Source organism: Aricia agestis, chromosome 4 (assembly GCF_905147365.1).
Source record: "Aricia agestis chromosome 4, ilAriAges1.1, whole genome shotgun sequence".
In the NCBI taxonomy this organism is placed as follows: Eukaryota; Metazoa; Arthropoda; class Insecta; order Lepidoptera; family Lycaenidae; genus Aricia; species Aricia agestis.
In genome coordinates this window covers 14,777,887-14,798,234 of record NC_056409.1, presented here as the reverse complement: position 1 = coordinate 14,798,234, position 20,348 = coordinate 14,777,887, and the positions used below count along the sequence as shown (strand labels likewise).

Genomic DNA, 20,348 nt, shown 5'->3' with positions numbered 1-20,348 from the left:
TTTTCAATTTACTCTTAATGAGCAATTTTATTTGAGACCCATATTGCAGAAGTGCTTTAAATGAAATGCTTTTTGAGAGTAACTTGAAAACGAATGTAATGTCATTCTACATCCAATATGGCGGCTCGTCCAAGATACGGGAATAGTTATTTTTAATGCACTTCTGCAGTATGGGTAGCAAATGAAAGGGCTCATTGAGATTATTTTTTTTTATGATATAAGGGGGCAAACGAGCAAACGGGTCACCTGATGTAAAGCAACTTCCGTCGCCCATGGACACTCGCAGCATCAGAAGAGCTGCAGGTGCGTTGCCGGCCTTTTAAGAGGGAATAGGGTAATAGGGGAGGGTAGGGATGGGAAGGGAAGGGAATAGGGGGTGGGTAGGGAAGGAAATAGGGTAGGGGATTGGGCCTCCGGTAAACTCACTCACTCGGCGAAACACAGCGCAAGCGCTGTTTCACGCCGGTTTTCTGTGAGAACGTGGTATTTCTCCGGTCGAGCCGGCCCATTCGTGCCGAAGCATGGCTCTCCCAATTTGAAAGTAACTCGGAAACGAATGTAATGTCATTCCACATACAATATCCAAAATAGGGGAATAGTTATTTTTAATATCTTGGATGGTCTGGCTGACCATCCAAGATATTAAAAATAACTATATAAATATTGGATTAAGAGTGATGTCACTTACCATATCGTGCATTATCATTCAAATTAAACATCTATGCAAAATTTCAGCTCAATCGGTTAAATATGTCTGCTTCAAAATTGAGTTCCAAAATTTCACCCGAACATACATACAGAGCAAGTTAAAACAAAAAAGCTTTTAAAAAGGTATTAAAAAAGCTTTTAATAAAAATATTGAGCAGTTATCATAATATTAATACGCGAACGAAAAACTTTGTAACCCTTTTTACGAAAAATGGGGAAACGTAGGTGCATTAAATTTTGCACAGTTATAGTTTATATGGTGAAGAAGTGCATCGAACTAATATTATTTTGAAATTAGGCTTTCATCATACATTTTTTTAACAAATAAAACATTACACACACTACAACACACACACATGAGAAATGACAGATTTTTGAGTGACAAGCCTATACATACGAATTATACTCTTTTATTTATGGTTGAAGTCTGTTGACATCAAGTTGACAAATTGAAAATGGATTATAGTTTTTTTATTGAATCTAAGATAGTATTAGACAATGCTTACACGGCCAGTCTGAGATCAGCTAAGTCCCAGAGACAAGAGTTGAAAAAAAAAATGATAAAGTCAATATTTTCTACAAAATATACCTAGGTAGTAGTCCTAATGTCGTTGAAACTAAGGTCGAATTTCGACCATTGGGCGATCTCTAGTTTAATTTAATGGCGGTTAATTATTGCGACAGTAAAACATGGACAGTAATAGAAAATCAATTAGTCGGTTACTTTATCATAAAAAAAATTATTGAGCAGTCCAATATCTGAATTTGGTATTCTATATAGTTTGTGATCTGAATGAGCGGTAAAAACCGGCCAAGTGCGTGTCGGGCCACGCGCAATATAGGGTTGCGTAGTACCGCATTTGATATTTATTTTCTGGTCAATGAATGTACATTTATAACGTGTTTTATACTACTAATAACATCATCTCAGTTACGTTTAAAAGAATTTGAATGAAAAGTTCCTTTAATATTTCTCCGAATACATTTTTTTAGTTGATCGACTAATTACTCAATAACTTATGAAGTATTCTTAGCCGTGATAGTTTTCCCGTGAAATTTTTTACATTTCCAGAAGCAACCGTTTAGCTGGTAGAGGGGGGGGGGACACTGAACTCTAAGGATTTTTTCCACTTTAAAACGTCATATTTCACAAATGGATCCCTAAATCGAAACATGATCTTCAAATACTCATAACATTTTTAAAAAACCTATCCAACGACACCCCACACGGTGGGGAAAAAAATTCATCCCCGGTTGATGTGTACCTGAAAAAAAATATTTTTAAAGATCTTTTTAGATTTGTAGGTCCTATAGTCTCTGAGCAAAACCGCGGACAGACAGACGGACGGACGGACAGACAGATAGACGGACAGACAGACGGACGGGCAGACCGAAACTATAAGGGTTCCTTGTTGACAACGGAATCCTAAAAATGATGGAATGAGCGGTTCGATAAATAGTTCGGCAGATTATAGCGAGCAGTAACACCAACTCAAATTCAGGGTTGGATCTTATGCCGTGTTACATGAATTTGTTTCTTTTCTTTGCTTTACATTTATCCTTTATTTCTAATTATAACCATTTATTTATTGAGTCAGTATATCTATGAATTGGATATATTAGGTTTGCCGTTTGCAAAATTAGAACGCGGAATCAGCCAACCCGTCGCCCTTAGGTTAGGTTTGTTTTTTTTAACATCGATTTTTTAGTAAGGTTAGGTTTTTTTTAAATTCGATTTTTTAGTTAGGTAAGGTATGTTTTTTATAAGGATTTCAATTTTCTGAAAAAAAAAATTGGCATGTTTTTTATTTTATTTTACCACCTCATTGCTAAGAATGAGATTTCTTAATGACAAATTCGGATTAATTACTGCCCACGCGTAACCGCTCATTCAATAATTTTAACCGCTCATGCAATTATTTTCCTGCTCAATTAAGTATATACTAGCTATTTGACCGAGCCTTGCTCGGTATTCGATAAAACACGAATAAAATTACATTTTCTAAAAATGATTCCTAGCTAGATATATTTATCGCCCCCGAAACCCCTATATACTAAATTTCATGAAAATCGTTGGGAGCAGATTCCGAGCTTCCAATTATAATATAATATTATATACAAGAATTGCTCGTTTAAAGATATAAGATTCACTGATCCATTTCATTACTTTTTATTACTTATTTTTGTTTACTTTACTGCTTAGTTTTAACTGCTGAACTAGTTATTAAACTTGCCATTTATAATTTTCAAGTTACCAAAACTGCTATTTACAACTGCCTCTTTAATTCCCTTAATAATTATATTTTTACTTTCATAATTAATAATAAAATTAAAATAAAATACTTATTTAATAAAAAAAATAAAATACATTTTTTTCTTACTTTTGCATTATTTAAACGGTACGGAATCCTTCGTGGGCGAGTTCGACTCGCATTTGGCCGATTTTTTTTCTTTACGCAGAAACAGCTCTGTGGTTGACGGTCGTCGCCATTAGGGTGAAGCTAAACGAGCGTAATTTTGTGAGCCGTGATTAGTATGAAGAATAATTTACGCGACCGAAATTACGCTCGTTTGGCCTCGCCCTTAGGCCTGGGCGTTTTGAAAGCGCGTTAGCAAAGCGCGCGCTTCAAAACGCCCAATGTGTACCAGCTCTCAGGTTTCGGCCAAACTGACGCGTCAGTAATGTGGGACGCGGGACGGTAGCGACTGCAACGCGAAACTGGTGTGCACACCTGCGCGACTACGGTGCGAAACCGTAGATTATTCCCGCTCTGCCGACGCGAACGTCCCGCGTTGCAGACGCTCCTCACTCCTGCTTCACAGTCACTTTGTCGCGTAGGTTTGGCCGAAGCTTTAGTCGGAGAAAAAAATTGTAAGCTTTTAAACAGTTTATTAGGAAATCACAAAATTCACGTCATGGTTTCATTTTATGTGCGCAGTGCAGCTACATTTACTTTTTCATGTTGGATAGTATCCAGTCCATGTATTTGGAGACGTCGGTGTAAATCCCAGGGTAGTCGGTCCCGCAGCGCATGGGTCCGTGGGAGGATATCCCGTACTGCACCACCCTACGTCCCCCCTTGTCACCAGTCTCCAGCATCAGAGGATCCCCGGAGACGATGCCGCAGGCATCTTCCGCTTTCTCATCAGCGCAAATGTGGTTGACGCTTATTTTAGGGGTTTTTGAACTCCTAAAAAAATACAGTGCGTTTTTAAATTTTCAGTGAGTTCAAATCCTAATTCCTAGCGAACAATAATATGTGTTCTTGAATTCATGCAAATTTTGCAATGATCTGCTTGTGATCTGATGCAATGATTGCAATGATCTTCTTGTGACCAGTTAGTAGAAATGACTATATTTTTTAAAATTTCATTGAACAGGAATATGTAGCGTCCTATCTTTGTTCTGCTGTTTCTGCTATATTATGTGTGAAAAGTAATTTTTTTATTAAGTACTCGTATAAGTATAACAAAAATTAACATACTTTTCATATTTCTTGACGCACTCATCTCTGGTAACTAATGGAAGGCTGATTCTGTTTAGTTCGCAAGAGTTTGCGCTCCTGAACTTCCAGCTTGCGAGAGTCGCTGTTTTGCCGTCGATGGACACGCTCCTCAGTGTGTTCGACACCGGGAGGCATATAGGAGCCACGTTTTCTGGAAAAGTTATCATACAAAATGTTACTTAAAAGTTAGCGAAAAAGTTATTTTAAATTATTCACAAATTTTCTTTTATTCATAGAAGATCATCAATATTGCATGCAAGAAATATAGGATTTGAAGAAAAGGTTCTTCGTTTTGTGGTAAGTCCACGCTTTCGTAAAAGCCTAAGTCCACTCTAACTAAAATCGCCTGTAAATTATTTCATGCGTCACTTTTTAACCCCCGACAAAAAAGAGGGGTGTTATAAGTTTGACGTGTCTGTCTATCGGTCTGTCTGTCTGTCTGTCTGTCTGTCTGTCTGTCTGTGGCATCGTAGCATCCAAACGGGTAGACCGATTTTGATCTAGTTTTTTTTGTTTGAAAGCTGATTTAATTGAGAGTGTTCTTAGCTATAGTTCATCATCATCAGCCTGCTCCATGCTGAAAAATCGCGGTTCATCTGGTTCGTGAAGGGCCGATTAGCAACTTGCAGTCGTTTGGTGGGCTTTATTGCATTCTAGTTCGTGACATTTATGAATATTTAAGTACACATTAATGGAAAATTGACCTAGTGCTGCAGCATCACCTGGTAATCAATAGGATACCCAACTCCTCACCAACTTAGAGCAATGGTTTCGTGTTTGGGCTCAATTTAATTCCGACAACTAGTAAGACGTAGATAACCAATAAATTTTTGCATGCTGCTACTGCAGCATCACCTGGATTCTATAGGAGCCGAGCTCCATATTATTATTAACCCAAAGTGGAGGTTTCATGTTTGAACTCATATTGACGGCCTCATCCAAAAGGACACTCCTAGATGGTATTCATTGGGATATAATACTCGTATTATCCTGTTGATAGGAATTATTCTGCACTATAACCAACACAACTTTAAAAATAAGTATATCTCAATATTCTTGTTGTTATTAATTATGTTATTGTACATAATATTAATGTAACTGGCCAACTATAATTATATGTTTTGTTTGACCTGTAATAACTAACAGACATCTAATGCTAAGTACTCACATACGGTTTTGCTCGATAGTTTTACTCGAAATCGAGCAAAAACCACCGTGTGGACCGCAAAACCACAATAGACATAACTACCAGTAGTTCGACTGCAAAGAAACGGACAGGTTTCAATATCTGTCAAATTCGTCGGGTTTCACTAGGATTATGAACGGATTGTGCCTCGCGCTGGCTGATATAATTTATTTTTAAATATTTAAAATAAAGATTTCAAAATTGGATTCTGACGATTTTAATCACATGTGCCAAAACACAAACAACAATACGACCAAAGAGGAACACGTCCATCGAATATGTCATATTTTTAAATTCGTAGGTAACAAGTTAACAACCCTAGCGACGATTTTCATCATAATACGTCAAATTTAAAAATTTCAACATCAGTTCTAAGTCGGCATACTCTATCATTCTGTCTACTCTGGCAAAACTCACAGCTCGAAGGCTCGCATCGAGCCAGTTTGAAGGCTTGAATCGAGCCGGCTTGTCAATTTTTTTGACACTAGTTTTTATTATTCGTAGCTAATTTCTTTCGAACAGGAGTAAAACTATCGAGCAATGCTGAATGTGTGTACGAAAGCCCGAGCCTTGGTTTTTACTCTACTAGCCTTGCTCGATCGAGCAAAACCGTATGTGAGTACTTACACTTAGATAATAATTGAAGACATACGTGGATTTTTCCCTTATTTTTTAAACACAAACCTTGAATATCTTTAATTAACAAACCTTCTTTAATTAATTTTTTCAGCCATATTTTATGCAAAAAGATAAAGTTTTCAAATTGTTACCCATTTCATCCACTTACGCCTCTAGTCCACCGACGCTGCGAACTGCGAAATATCTGCGAAACAGGAATAGAGCGAGATGCAATATTATAACGCATTGTCGTGTGGCGGATGAGACAGTAGGTTCGACGCTGTTTCGCAGTTCGCAGCGTCAGCGGACTAGAGGCGTTAGGGTCAATTCGGACCGCAACGCGACGCGTAGATATGCATTTCTGTATTGAATTGCGTCTCACGTAATAGAAGTCTGTCAAACCATACAATGAAATGCATGAATCTACGCCTCGCTTTGCGGTCTGAATCGACCGCGTCTATAATGATTAATTACATGAGTAACGTTGTCTTTAAAAGCTTACTAAAAGTAAAGTCGATCGGATCGTGAAGGCGCAGAAGAGCTATGTTGTTGTCCACATTTGGTTTTGAAGTGAAATCTTCATGGAGTATAGCCTCTTCTACAGGAATATCCTAAAAAGGGAAAAACATAATATTATAAAGACTCCAAGAATACACGAAAAATAAAATAAAATAAATCCTTTAAAATAAACTGGTTGCTTTGTCAGGTAACAGGTAGGTAGATATAATATTCTAGCTGACACTCTGCTTTTGGAAAATATCGAGTTTTCATGAAATAATCGCTTGTTCTATCAAAAGTTCTAATTACCGTAACGCATGCTGTTTTCGGCTGCACACCCAATTAATAACATGATTTGGCACATTACAAGTTAAAGGGTCACTTCTCCTTAGCGTGTGCCACGGCCCATCAGCGGTCCCACGTCGTTAATGTTAGTGTGCCGCCGATGAAGCACGTGAGTATCTAATTACCGTAGCTTTGGTTGCGAACTATTCTTATTACTTACCGTAATCTTATTTTGCTACTTGATTTTTAAATAATTAGATTGTATGTTGATCATGTCAATCTAGAAAGTAATTTGGCCTACGTACTTTGCCCTGAGCCAGTTTTTGCAAACTGTGTCGGTTTTCAGAATTTTCAAGAAAATCTAACTTTTTCTAATTACCGTATACTAATAATACCATATGTTTCTAATTATAGACCTGGATCCCAGAAGGATAAGACATAACTTACTCTCTGATGGATAAAACCATAGGTTATTAGTAGTGCCTCGTGTACTGAGAATACCTGCGAATTTGTGTAGCTCTAAGTGTGACACCTGGTCAGGTACCAGGAACCAAAGTGGACTAAAAACGAGTCTTACTTTACTTATTTTCAAATGGCTAATATTTATATATAATTTGTAGATTATTGTTCTGAACTAGTATCATGTAGTGTAAGACACTTTTCAATGACCAAAACTATTGCCAGACGTTTTAAAAATAACTTTGTTGCTATTTTTTTCAAAGGCATTATGTTTATTTTATAAATTAATATAACACCTTAGAAAACAATACGATATTGCAAGAATTTATTTTCTACTAGCTGTTGCCCGCGACTTTGTCCGTGTCAGCATACTGCATAGTATAATAACAAAGATGGACAATTTTCCCCTGTTTCCTTACCCAAAGGGTAAAAACGGGACCCGATAAAAAAGATATTTCAGCCTGTCCGTCTATCTGTCTGTCCATATCCAGACTATACCTCCCCTTTCTAACATGTAGTGAATATTATTAAAGTATGGATACAATTGAGTATTTTTTGGTCATATACCTAGTCTAGTGCCTACCTAGTACCTAGTAGCCTAGTAAGTATATTAAATACACTAAACTGTGCAGTGTACACACTGTCCAACATAAGTCGCGGACACGACCTTGAGCGTTCGGACTTCCGAACAGAATCTGACTGGATGTTTTTGCATCCGCGAACGTCCGGCTGACGGATGCGGCTTAACAATGTTGTTAAGCCGCATCCGTTAGCCGCGAATCGCGACTCATGGATGGGTCCGATAATTTGATTCTAGCTTAAGGCGACACCTTGATAATTTGGATGTAGGCTGTAGCGATATCGATTTTTCTCAGCAATGACTAAAGCTAAGAAATTAAAGTTCATTGCCAGTATTCATCATGTCTTTGTCTTTGAATTACCCATAGCATAACACGATTGGTCAACTTTTATAACACAGAATAATCAATCATAAAGACCTCTGTAAAAAAAGGGATTCCTATTTTGCCAACAGAGAAGAGTGATTAAAGCTTCCAAAATTTTTACATATTATATTGGTTCAAGCATACACTTTAATTTGCCCATAGCTTATATGAAATGTATTTATAGTTTTTAAATTACGTGACAAAAACCATTTTGTCACATCAAAAACCATTTTGTCAAATCATGGAACAGCAAAAAATGGAAAGGGCATAAGCCCTTTCCATTTTTTGCTGTTCTATTGCTTGTTTACTATGAGAGACCGGCCCAGCCGCAATACAAAACAAGCAATCTAAAACGTATCCAACACGGTTTTTTACTTTAACGCTCAGGGTTTTTCAAACTTTCGGATCCACGAACCCCTGTTACAATTTCCAGGTAAGAGCGAACCCCTTACTAACTAATGAGAACACATAATAGTATTGGATCCGACCGTAAAATCCTGCAGGAATCGTTTTTTTCGATCAAATATATTTTAAAATAATTTTTAGAACGTATAGAGTGGATTAATGTTGGGTTGCCTTGTCAAAAGTAGCCGCAAGTACCTCTAATTAGGTTGAATGTTCATGAGATAAATGCATAATTTGCATGTATATTTTTTTTCAGTAAATTTTACATCATTTGAAAGAAAATTACGTGAGAAAATAAGGTATAAATGGTTGCCAGCTCTAAGTCGGCCGCAACCTAGGGTTGCCAGCCCGTAAACAGACATAGTTCTTCATCAAAATTGAAGCATCGATTTTTTTAAATAATTTTGATACCAAATTAAAGTTTTATGCATTTTGTACATGAATATCCATGGTTGCCAGTTGCACGATAGCCGCAAACTGGGGTTGCCATCACTTTTGTATATGGCAAATGTTCAGGCCTACAATTATTATGCCTGGCATTATTTGAGTACGTCGAGAACTCGCAAGATTGCTGTTTTTATTTAACAGGCGTTTTTATTTTTATGTGTATTGTCCTGTCATTCCTCAATGTCATTCCTTCTCAATTCTCTTACTTTTCTATTGAATACACGCAAGTTTGTATTACGGGCTTTCATTTTGCTCAATTAGAGGTACTTGCGGCTACTTTTAACAAGGCAACCCAACATTAATCCATTCTATACGTTCTAAAGATTATTTTAAAATATATTTGATCGAAAAAAACGATTCATGCAGAATTTTACGGTTGGATCTTAGGATATAAAGTGTCAAAAGAGTGCCGCGCGTGCCTGCTAGTAATCAAGCCAACATTACGTGAATCTTGTCGCGAACCCCCTGCCGTCGAATGGCGAACCCCTAGGGGTTCGCGAACCCCACTTTGAGAAACCTTGCCTTAGCTGATGACGACAAGGATGATGACTGAAACAGGCAGTGTCGTGAAAATTTCGGGATAAAAGTATCATATTTCCTAAAAAGTAAAGTATTTCCGTACCAAATTTCAGCAAAATTGGTTAAGCGGTTTGTGCGTGAAGAGGTTACAAACAGACAGACAGACATTTTTACACATTATGAGTGAGTGAGTGAGAGTGAGTATAGCTCCATGTAGAGCTTCACAAATTCGAAGGTATTCTAAGTACTTAATATGTACTACTGAGAACCTAAGGTTTCATCCATATTGTGATAGTAAGTTGTCTTATCGCTCTGGGATCTGGGTCTAACAGGTAGGCACTTGACTAGGTATATGACCAAAAAATACTCAATTGTATCCATACTTTAATAATATTCACTACACGTTAGAAAGGGGAGGTACAGTCTGGATATGGACAGACAGACAGACGGACAGGCTGAAAAGCACTTTGGTTCCTGGTACCTGACCAGGTGTCACACTTAGAGCTACACAAATTCGCAGGTATTCTCAGTACACGAGGCACTACTAATAACCTATGGTTTCATCCATCAGAGAGTAAGTTATGTCTTATCCTTCTGGGATCCAGGTCTATTACCGTTGTATGAAAAACTAATACGTACTTTTTTATCAATTGAAGTTTTCTCGCGGTTTTCATCGATTATTATTATCATGAATGACTCTATAATAATACTAGCTTTTGCCCTCGCTTTGCTCGCGTCAAGAAGTATTATTTTATACAATCTTTCATCCCCTATTTTATCCCCTTAGATAGGTAGAATTTATCAAAACCCTTACTATTTTAGGTCATGGTAGCTTTATGCATGCAAAGCACTGACCTCCATTATACAAGTACGCTGGACTTCTGATAGGTACCTTTTAAAATGATAACTAATTTATGTACCTATTTGAAGCGAAATCAGCGCCCCCAATGCGGGGGAAGAGAACTAAATCTGACATAAAAATGACGTTTGAAAGTCGCCATATTGGCGCTGATAGCAGTAGTGAGAGTACTTGGAACTAATACTAGTGATGACAACTAATAACGATTAAGCGGCCATTTGCAATTTACGTCAGATTTAGTTCTCTTCCCCCGCATTGGGGGCGCTGATTTCGCTTCAAATAGGCACAAAAAGTATGTGGATACCATAAGTCCAGCGTATGAATGAATGAATGAATGAATGAATATACTTTATTGCGCACATCACAGTTACAAACACACACATAAAATAAAGAACATAATAAAATGAAGAGAGTGCACAAAGGCGGCCTTATTACAAAATTGCAATCTCTTCCAGGCAACCTTTGGAAGAAAGGAACAAATTGCTGGAAAGAGGGTGTTGTGCTAAAAGTATTTAACTATAGGTAATAAGAATAAAAATAGTAATGGTGATTATAATAATAAAAATATATAAATACCTATAAATACTATCCTAATAAATAGATAAGTACATAATAGATAATATACAATACTATACATACAAAGTATAATAAAATAACTATTTTATAATAATTATAATATTAGAAAATAATTTAAATAATATACTATACTTAATACACATATATATATAATTAAAGTAACATATTACATAACACATGAAATTATAATGTACAGTTCCAAATTAATTAATGTCGTAAAATAAATTACGAACACTTATTTAGGTAATATTCTTTAAGGGAGGACTTGAATGTTCCTAATGTTTTTGAGAGTCTTAATCTTGCAGGGAGGGAGTTCCAAAGTAAGACGGATTGTACGGAATAGGAAGAGTGGAAGTACTTGCTGTGGTGAATGGGGATATCAAGAAGGAGATTTTTAGAGGAACGCAGCTCGTGTCTGTCGGGATAACGGAAGTTAAAGGTCTCTTTTAGGTAATTAGGACTGTTGGGATCAAATAGGATGGTGTAAAGGAAGGAAAGTGCACGAGAATTTCGTCGAAGACGGATGGGCAACCATTTAAGCCTATTGCGAAACTCTGATACGCGGTCATACTTGCGTAAGCCAAAGATGAACCTAATTGCCAGATTCTGGAGGCGCTCGAGTTTATTGAGTTGATCTTCGGTCAAGTTAATGAAGCAAGCATCCGCGTAGTCGAGGATAGAGAGGAACAGAGATTCGGCTAGGGCTACTTTGGTAGGAACCGGCAGTACATACCGGAGACGTTTCAGGGAATGCCACGTTGAATATATTTTCCTGCTAATCTCTTTTAGCTGCTGGCACCAAGATAGATGCTCATCAAAGTACACGCCAAGATTCTTCACAACCCTACTGTATGGTATTTTTACTCCGTCAATAGACACCGATGGTAAAGTACTCCAGTCAACTCTGGATACGAGTCCCGGACTGCCTAGAACCATCAACTGAGTCTTAACAGGGTTAATGAGAAGTCCATTTTCTCTGCTCCAGTTGCATATAGCAGATAAATCTCGGTTGATAACATCTACGGCCGTAGGTAATTCATCCAGAGTTGACTGGGTATAAATTTGCAGGTCGTCAGCATATAAGTGGAAACAGGCAGTAATGAATAGGGTGATAAAATTTATGAACAACGCAAAGAGTAATGGGGAAAGTACGCCGCCCTGAGGGACACCGACAGTAGTATTGGTCCAATCTGAGAAAGATTCAGAGATTTTGACTCTCTGTCGACGACCCTCAAGGTAACTTCGGAGTAATTGAATTACAGAGGGCGAGAGGTTAAAAGACGCTAACAGACCAATAAGAATGTCATGGTCAATGGAGTTGAAAGCATTACTGAAGTCAATCAAAGTTAGAATTGTAAGCTTCTTATTGTCCATGCCAATTCGAATGTCATCTGCCACCTTAACCAGAGCCGAAGTGGTACTATGGCCTGCACGAAAGCCAGACTGGTAAGCGCTAAGTAGTTTATTGTCAGTGATATATTTTGTGAGTTGGTGATGAATGAGTCGCTCTAGGACTTTGGATAGGAAAGGAAGAATTGATATTGGACGAAAATCTGAAGCATTTTTAGGACGGGAGGATTTAGGTAATGGGATTATGTGGGCAGATTTCCAAGTATCGGGAAAGGAGCAAGTTAATATGCAATAATTGAAAATGTGCAATAGGACTGGTGAAATTATGTCCAGGATCGGGATAATCATTCTGCGACTGATTCCATCATCACCAACGGAATTTGAAGCTATCATCATGACATGCCTTTTAACCTCGCTCTCAGTAAATGGGGTGAAACAGAACTGCTCGGAGTTGCAAATCGGTAAAAGGGAAATTTTATTTAGTGTTGTCAGTTTAACATCCGGATCTAAGTTAGGAGAGCTAGTAAAATGTTTATTAATTATGTTGATATCAATATCGCAAGAGTTATCAGCGTAGTTGTATAATGGAGGTCAGTGATGCAAAGTATCAGCCCGATCGGTTTAAAATTGACAAAGTTTCATAGCCCTTTAATAGTAGAATTGATCAAAAAACTTTCTTAGCGGATGCCTACGTCATAACATCTACCTGCATGCCAAATTTCAACCCCATCCGTCCAGTAGTTTTGGGCGGTGCGTTGACAGATCACTATGTCGATCAGCAACCTTTGAGTTTTATATATACTTACTGAAAACGTGGACCCAATCGAGGGTTTGTAGGGTTTAGTTAGGGCGTGCTCTAGTGCTGCCAAATTGCTAAAACTATTGCTTGTCGAAATTACTATTGAATGACTATTTTATCGTCAAATTATAATACCTGAATATGAGATTCGCACTGGTCTAGCTGGCAGTCAATGCTCATACACTTGTTGTACTCTCCGACTCTCACGCCAGCTATGTTTCTGTTTCGAATACAGTTTGCTGCCGTCAAAATGTACCTCGAGTTGATAATGGTTCCAGTACACTGAAAATCGAGGCCGTGACCTGAAAAACAAAATTTTAGCGGTTTGTAAATTTTCTTTGAAGAGAGCCAAGAATATGACAAAGCTGAAGAAAAGGCTACCAAATATATATTAACCCTTTAGCCGCCACGGTCGAAATAATCCGACAAATATTTTCGTGCCCATTTCGCCAAGGTCGGATATTTACGACCAGTACCACTACTCGGTTAATCTGCCTTTTTTATTTGATAGCACTGTATTATATTAATATAATGTTTATACTTGGTAAATAGTTAACGAAGTAATCATTTACAATTGATTACACTTTAGTTTCTTAATTAGAAGACCTAAAAATAATGTCTAAAGTTAAATAAATTACCGAAAATATTCTTAGAAAAGTGTATTGATGTCCAACGCCCGAGTCGGAAAAATCCGACAATAGGGATGGGACATAAACAATGATTTACTGATACAAAAATCCACGTAAATTAAAACATTTCTGTTTTTACTAACTAATTTATTATTTTACTGAACAAATAAACGTGTTTGTTTTACTTAATTTATAATAAATATAGTATAAAAATTTCAGTGATTGAATTGACGATTCGCATCACTAGCCTGCATGTTTAGAAATGAATGTTGTCAGCAAACCCTGCGCCACAGTCGAAAAAAGACGACCGCTTCTGACGTCATAAGCGAGTGCCGCCTTCTAGAATTTTCCACTAGTGTTGTACTTATGATGATGCTATCGATAAATGTGATTGTAGTGGATACTTAAATTAGAAATAAAATTACAATAATTTACAAAGTAACGCTTTCTTATCTGTCTGTCTGCTACGACATTTAGATGAAATTGTATGCGTGTAAAGGGGATGGGATATCGATCTACTATTGAAAATCTATATTTGCAGTAGGTTATATATTTAAATAACTCAATTATTTAATCCGTGGAAACTATGAAAAATAGTATTTGAAATGTAATAACAAATATCGGGAATTGTGTCACTTCACTATTCAAGCTCAAATTCATATACTAGATATTAGTTGTCAGCAAACCCTGCGCCACAGTCGAAAAAAGACGACCGCTTCTGACGTCATAAGCGAGTGCCGCCTTCTAGAATTTTCCACTAGTGTTGTACTTATGATGATGCTATCGATAAATGTGATTGTAGTGGATACTTAAATTAGAAATAAAATTACAATAATTTACAAAGTAACGCTTTCCTATCTGTCTGTCTGCTACGACATTTAGATGAAATTGTATGCGTGTAAAGGGGATGGGATATCGATCTACTATTGAAAATCTATATTTGCAGTAGGTTATATATTTAAATAACTCAATTATTTAATCCGTGGAAACTATGAAAAATAGTATTTGAAATGTAATAACAAATATCGGGAATTGTGTCACTTCACTATTCAAGCTCAAATTCATATACTAGATATTAGTTTATACTTTATATAAATTATAAATAAATTATCGACATCGAAAAAGATTAGTATTGCACATCACTATTTGTTGTAGGTATAAATTTTTCGATTTATGGTGCCGGCGCTAGAGGCACGACAATTGATTTTAAGCTCGGCGGTTAAGGCGGGGATTAATCTCAATCCAAAATGAAACCTTGCACACAACCGAAGACCATGCGTATACGCATCGCAATAAGATTCATTTTAGCTTAGCATAAAACTGTTCTTGCATAAAGCGGATCTTGTCTATTTTTCATGTTTTTTTTTTAATATCTTTGGAAATAAACATTAAGAAACAAAACTGTTCGGTTAAAGAGATTTTAATATAGATTTACTAACAATTTATTCAAATAAAATGTATAATTATCCTAGTGTTAATACTTATATTAATTAGGGTTGTTGAGGAAGTGATTATGACGAAGAGGAGGAGGAAGAGGAATTGTCACGCGCAAATTTTGAGGATGCGGATGAGGAAGAGGATATTTTATGAGGAAGAGGATGCGGATGAGGAAGCGGAAGAGGAAGCGGATGAGGAAGAGGAAGATAGAAAATTATAAATACTAGCGGACCCAACCCAAACTTTTGTCCTGTCTGTACTTTGTACATAACGTACTAGGTACATACATTACACAAAAAATAATTAAAAGGGCATTTTCCAGTGAACCAAACTATGAATCTAAATTCTACACCATTCTCAAAACACACACAATAAAGAATCATCAAAATCAGTCTAGCAATAAGGGCCGCGCTACATCGGAATGACAGCGGCGAGGCGAGCCGAGGGTTGCAAAATTACGTAATTTTACCGAAAACGCTGGTAAAATACGCGTATTTTACGGTAATTTATATATATTACGGTAAAATTACCGGCTACGTATGTATGCCAAAAGTATAGCGGGGGGTGAGAAGAGCGTGTAGTTGCAAGTTGCAACTTGCAACATACTTACGTTCGGCGGGGCTAAAATTTGAAGAATCATGATATGAATCATAATATGATTAATTTTTCTAAAATCGCAAAATGCAACTCTGCTTGCAATTGTTTTGACTGACTGCACTATACGTGCATTTAGTAAATTATGCCACGAAATCAAGCAAAAGTGTGGGATTATTTCCAAGTGCTAAGTGAACATGACAAAAGGAAACATGTGATGTGTATATTTTGTAATACGGAGTACAAAAATGCTAATGCTACTCGGATGACAGAACATTTGAGAAGTGTAAAAAGTGTCCTAATGATGTTAAATTATTATTTATTAGTTATTTTTGCATAATAGTCATACGTTCAATGCCTTGGTAGTTATCCAGTTCATGAGAAATGAATTTACAGAACATAAGATTATTAAGTCTTATGTTTTCACCAACTTCAGTAATATTTGTCTGGACATATACATTTTGACTATTTCTTTTTTAAAGAAGACTGCAATTATTACTAACTAAAAAGGTAAAATACGATTTAACTCTTGTTAAATTGAATTTTACCCAATTTTACCGTAATTTACGTAATTTATTTCTATTTTACGTAAAGTATGGTAAAAAACCGAATTTTACGAAAGTAATATTACCGCTTTACATCCCTCGGAGCGCTTTCAGTGTCATATATATGACTAGCTGTTGCCCGCGACTTCATCCGCGTTAACATAGTATAATAACAAAGATGGATAGTTTTCTCCTTTTTGTTTTTGAGGTTCCTTATACAAAGGGTAAAAACGGACCCTATTTAAGCAAACGTTAAACGCAAACGTCAATAAACTTTCATGTTTCTAACTCAAGAAATGACGGACTTTCATTGCAACTTCCCACCCCTATTTCACCCCCTTGGGGGTAGAATTTTCAAAAACGCTTAAACACGTATCCGATCATTTTTTATCAGTAACCCAAACATAAAATTTCATGTTTCTAACTCAAGAAATAACGGAGTTTCATTCAAAATTTCAACCCCAATTTCACCCCGTTGGGGGTAAAATATCCAAAAACGCTTAAATACATATCCATTCATTTTTAATCAGTAACCCAAAAATAAAGTTTCATGTTTCTAACTCAAGAAATGACGGACTTTCATTAAAACTTTCAACCCTTATTTCACCCCCTTCGGGGTAAAATTTTCAAAATTCCTTCCTTAGTGGGTGTCTACTTAATAAAACAACCCTACTCACCAAATTTCGTGGCTGTAACTTTTACAATTTTTGCTCAGCGATGATGAATCAGTCAGTCAGTCAGTCAGGACATGTAATTTTATAAGTATAAGATTTTAAACTTTATCTTCATTATTGTAATACATAGTACCGCTTGAGAAGTCTACGGCCGCCCGTGGCCTATGTATTACTACGTATTATACTATGTATTATGAAGATAAAGTTTAAAATCTTATGACACTGAAAGTGCTCGCGTCGCCGCTGCCATTCTGGTGTGTCGCGGCCCTTAGGCTGTTTAGACACACGCCGCAGCGGCGCCGCTGCAATACTCATCTTTGCCCTCAGGGTGCGGTGCGGCACCGCTCCGGCGCCGCGCCGCCGCGCCAGAGCGTGATTGGATACGCGACGAGCATGCGCAGTGTAATTCCTCATAAATTCCTCTTAAATTTTGAGGAAGCGATAGCGGAAGAGGAATTTTTATTTTTATTTATGAGGAATGCGGTAACGGTTGAGGAACCCAAAATATTGCGGAACTTCCTCATTATGAGGAAGCGGAAGAGGAATCCTCAGCAACCCTAGTTAGTTGTAGCATAGACTTTAGCCTAATATATAAGATATTATTTAGTATAAATAATTTTTTTTGCGGCACCATTGCACTATACTAAATTCAACGTTAGGCAGGAATACTTCATACTCTCTTAAAGCTTTATGAACATGGAAATGAGGACGTAATAAAGAGTTCGTGTAGTGTGTAGACATTAGCGTCATCAGCTTTTATATTATATTATTATAAGTATGTATAATGTATATGTGACCATAAGCTGTTCTTGTGCAGTGTGGTCGGCGGCGGGGTGCGGGCGCGGGTCGGCGCGCTCGACGCCGGGCGGCAAGAAGCCGCGCCGCCGCGTCGCGTCCGTCGCGCAGCGCCGCGCCGCCAACATCCGCGAGCGGCGACGTATGTTCAACCTCAACGAAGCCTTCGACAAGCTGAGACGGAAGGTAATTTATACTAACACAGTCAATAAATTATTGTCATCATTGAAAAAAAAAACGTAATTTAAAAGATAATAATAATAATACTCCCCACACCGATTTCGGTGACGGTGGCCAGTTTCATTGAAACCAGGCCAGCTACACAGGAGTAATTTTATGGTGCTCAAGTGTGTGCGCAGTACAAAAGAGCACTCTCTATTCCTTCACTCTCATAACCCAGTGGGACGGAAGACCGACCCGACTGGCGAGAGGTCAGGTGCAGGACCGACTTTTTACATGCCCATCCGACCCATGGATCATCTTACCTACTTGTCAGACAATCAGGTGATCAGCCTGTATTGTCTTAACCAAATTTGGAAATAACATGTTTCCAACGCGGTAATCGAACCCACGAGCCCACGACCTCCGAGTCGAGAGCCACGCTCTTAACCACTAGACCATCGGAGGCGTTCCATACGCCTCCGTGGTCTATAATAAAGATATACAACGTGTAACAAAACTAAGTGATAATACTTTAGGGTGTGTACGTGTTCCTTGTAGAGAGTTCACTGTGAAAGAAGCAGCGCTGAAATACCAATTTTTTTTAAATGGAAAAACTCGTGACGGACGCTTGCCCATACAAAGTTAAAAAAAATTTGGTCTCTCTCTCGTTAACAAGTCTCGTTTCTGTATGACTGACTCAATTACTGACTTCGTTTCCCCGTGATACAAAGAAGATCAAAGAAGTTGATTCATAGGTAGATGGCGGATCTAAGTAATTTGGTCCCGTTATGTCTTAACCATAAAGTTAATATACCTAGCGGAATAGGGAAACAAAGGCAAGAGAGATGTCACTATCAGTAACACTGCGTGCTAAAAAGAGACGTGTGATACATGACAGCAGCACTCTTTTTTTGACGTCCAGTCGGCACGTGCCGCACGTTGACAATTTAATCTCATAGAATTCATGTTCAATCCAGCTTGTGTAAGTGTATACGTAGGTACACATATTTTTCACACAGATGAAAACCAATTTTGGTGTCGTTTGCCAGCTCGAGATTGTTGCTCTATTCTGCTAGGTATATTAACTTTATGGTCTTAACCCAACCGACAGCAAATTCATGCCCGCGCTCCCCAGCGCTTACTCATACAAATCGCAAAATATCAACAGGGCAAATTCTTTCCTTTCAGCGCTACTATTTTCACATACTAGCATTGAATTGACATAATCGGACCAAAAGACGTAGGTCTGTACTCTGTCAATTGCCTATGAATCATTTTCTTCGATGGTACCAAAATCTAATATAATATAAAAATAATTCGGGTTTTCCTTCCTGACGCTATAACTCCAGAACGCACGAACCGATTTCCACGGTTTTGCATTTGTTGGAAAGGTTTCGGGCTCCGTGAGGTCTATAAAAAAAATCAGAAAAAACTTCAAGAGAAAAGCAGGAAAACAAGGAAAATCATTTTATGGCAAAACAACGTTTGCCGGGACAGTTAGTTTTATCTAAAAACGTTAATCTCAACTTCATCTCAATGTCTAGGTGCCAACGTTCGCGTACGAGAAGCGTCTCTCCCGCATCGAGACGCTGCGTCTGGCGATCACGTACATCAGCTTCATGTGCGAGCTGCTGCACGGGTCGCCGCAGCCGCACCACGCGCACCTCCACCCCTCGCGACATGCCTTCGAGGCCGACGTCCCCTGGTGCACTTAGAGGTCAGTTGTCGCAAGTCAACCAGTCCTAATGCCCTTTTGTTGGCGAGTGGTGGACGGGACAGGCCCGCGGCAATACGTCGCGGACGTGCAAGGACAAAATAACATTCTGTGCTTTGTAAACTCGTTGCAAACACACAATGTATTGGGTTTCCGCAACGTTTATGCAACGTATTTGCTGCGAGCCCGCTCCACCCTAAAGCCGCGTGTCAACCGATAGTATGATAACGGCTTAACGCTGCTTTTCCACCAGAGCTGCGGAGGAATGTGTTTTTGAGAATCGTTGATTCCATAGTCTACATTCTACAATATACAAGATGTTAGTGTAAACACTGTTATCCTTGAAACCATCAAATGAGCCCGTCAAAATGAACAACTTTTTCTATGAGAACAATGCTGGGAACTCAAAATATCTGTCTTCATACAAATTGCCTATCCGGGCATCCGTATGGGTATGAAGACGGCATTTTTTTGACGGGCTCATTTGATGGTTTCAAGGATAACGGTGTTTACGCTAACACACTATAGTATTTGGAAGCGTTCATTTTTCATTATTTTAGAAGGTCTTCATTCTTGTGTAGGGCACCGTATTTTTTGTGTGCCGTCGCCCGTCAGTAAAAAGAATATTATATACTTACA

At 37.9% G+C, this 20,348-nt stretch overlaps 2 protein-coding genes across 2 annotated transcripts; one reads left to right on the top strand and one right to left on the bottom strand.

Annotated features, from left to right (window-relative positions):
* Positions 1-3,581: 3,581 nt before the first annotated feature.
* On the bottom strand, positions 3,582-10,436 carry LOC121726111 (CLIP domain-containing serine protease 2-like). The gene is made up of 4 exons (XM_042113345.1): positions 10,431-10,436; positions 6,521-6,629; positions 4,194-4,365; positions 3,582-3,899 (listed from the first exon to the last, which is right to left on the bottom strand). Exons 1-4 carry the CDS (start codon positions 10,434-10,436, stop codon positions 3,659-3,661), a joined length of 528 nt encoding a protein of 175 aa, XP_041969279.1. The 3' UTR covers positions 3,582-3,658.
* A 2,318-nt stretch (positions 10,437-12,754) lies between these two features.
* Positions 12,755-19,846, top strand: LOC121726110 (protein Fer3-like). The gene is made up of 3 exons (XM_042113344.1): positions 12,755-12,821; positions 17,856-18,019; positions 19,540-19,846. Exons 1-3 carry the CDS (start codon positions 12,755-12,757, stop codon positions 19,708-19,710), a joined length of 402 nt encoding a protein of 133 aa, XP_041969278.1. The 3' UTR covers positions 19,711-19,846.
* Positions 19,847-20,348: the final 502 nt, after the last annotated feature.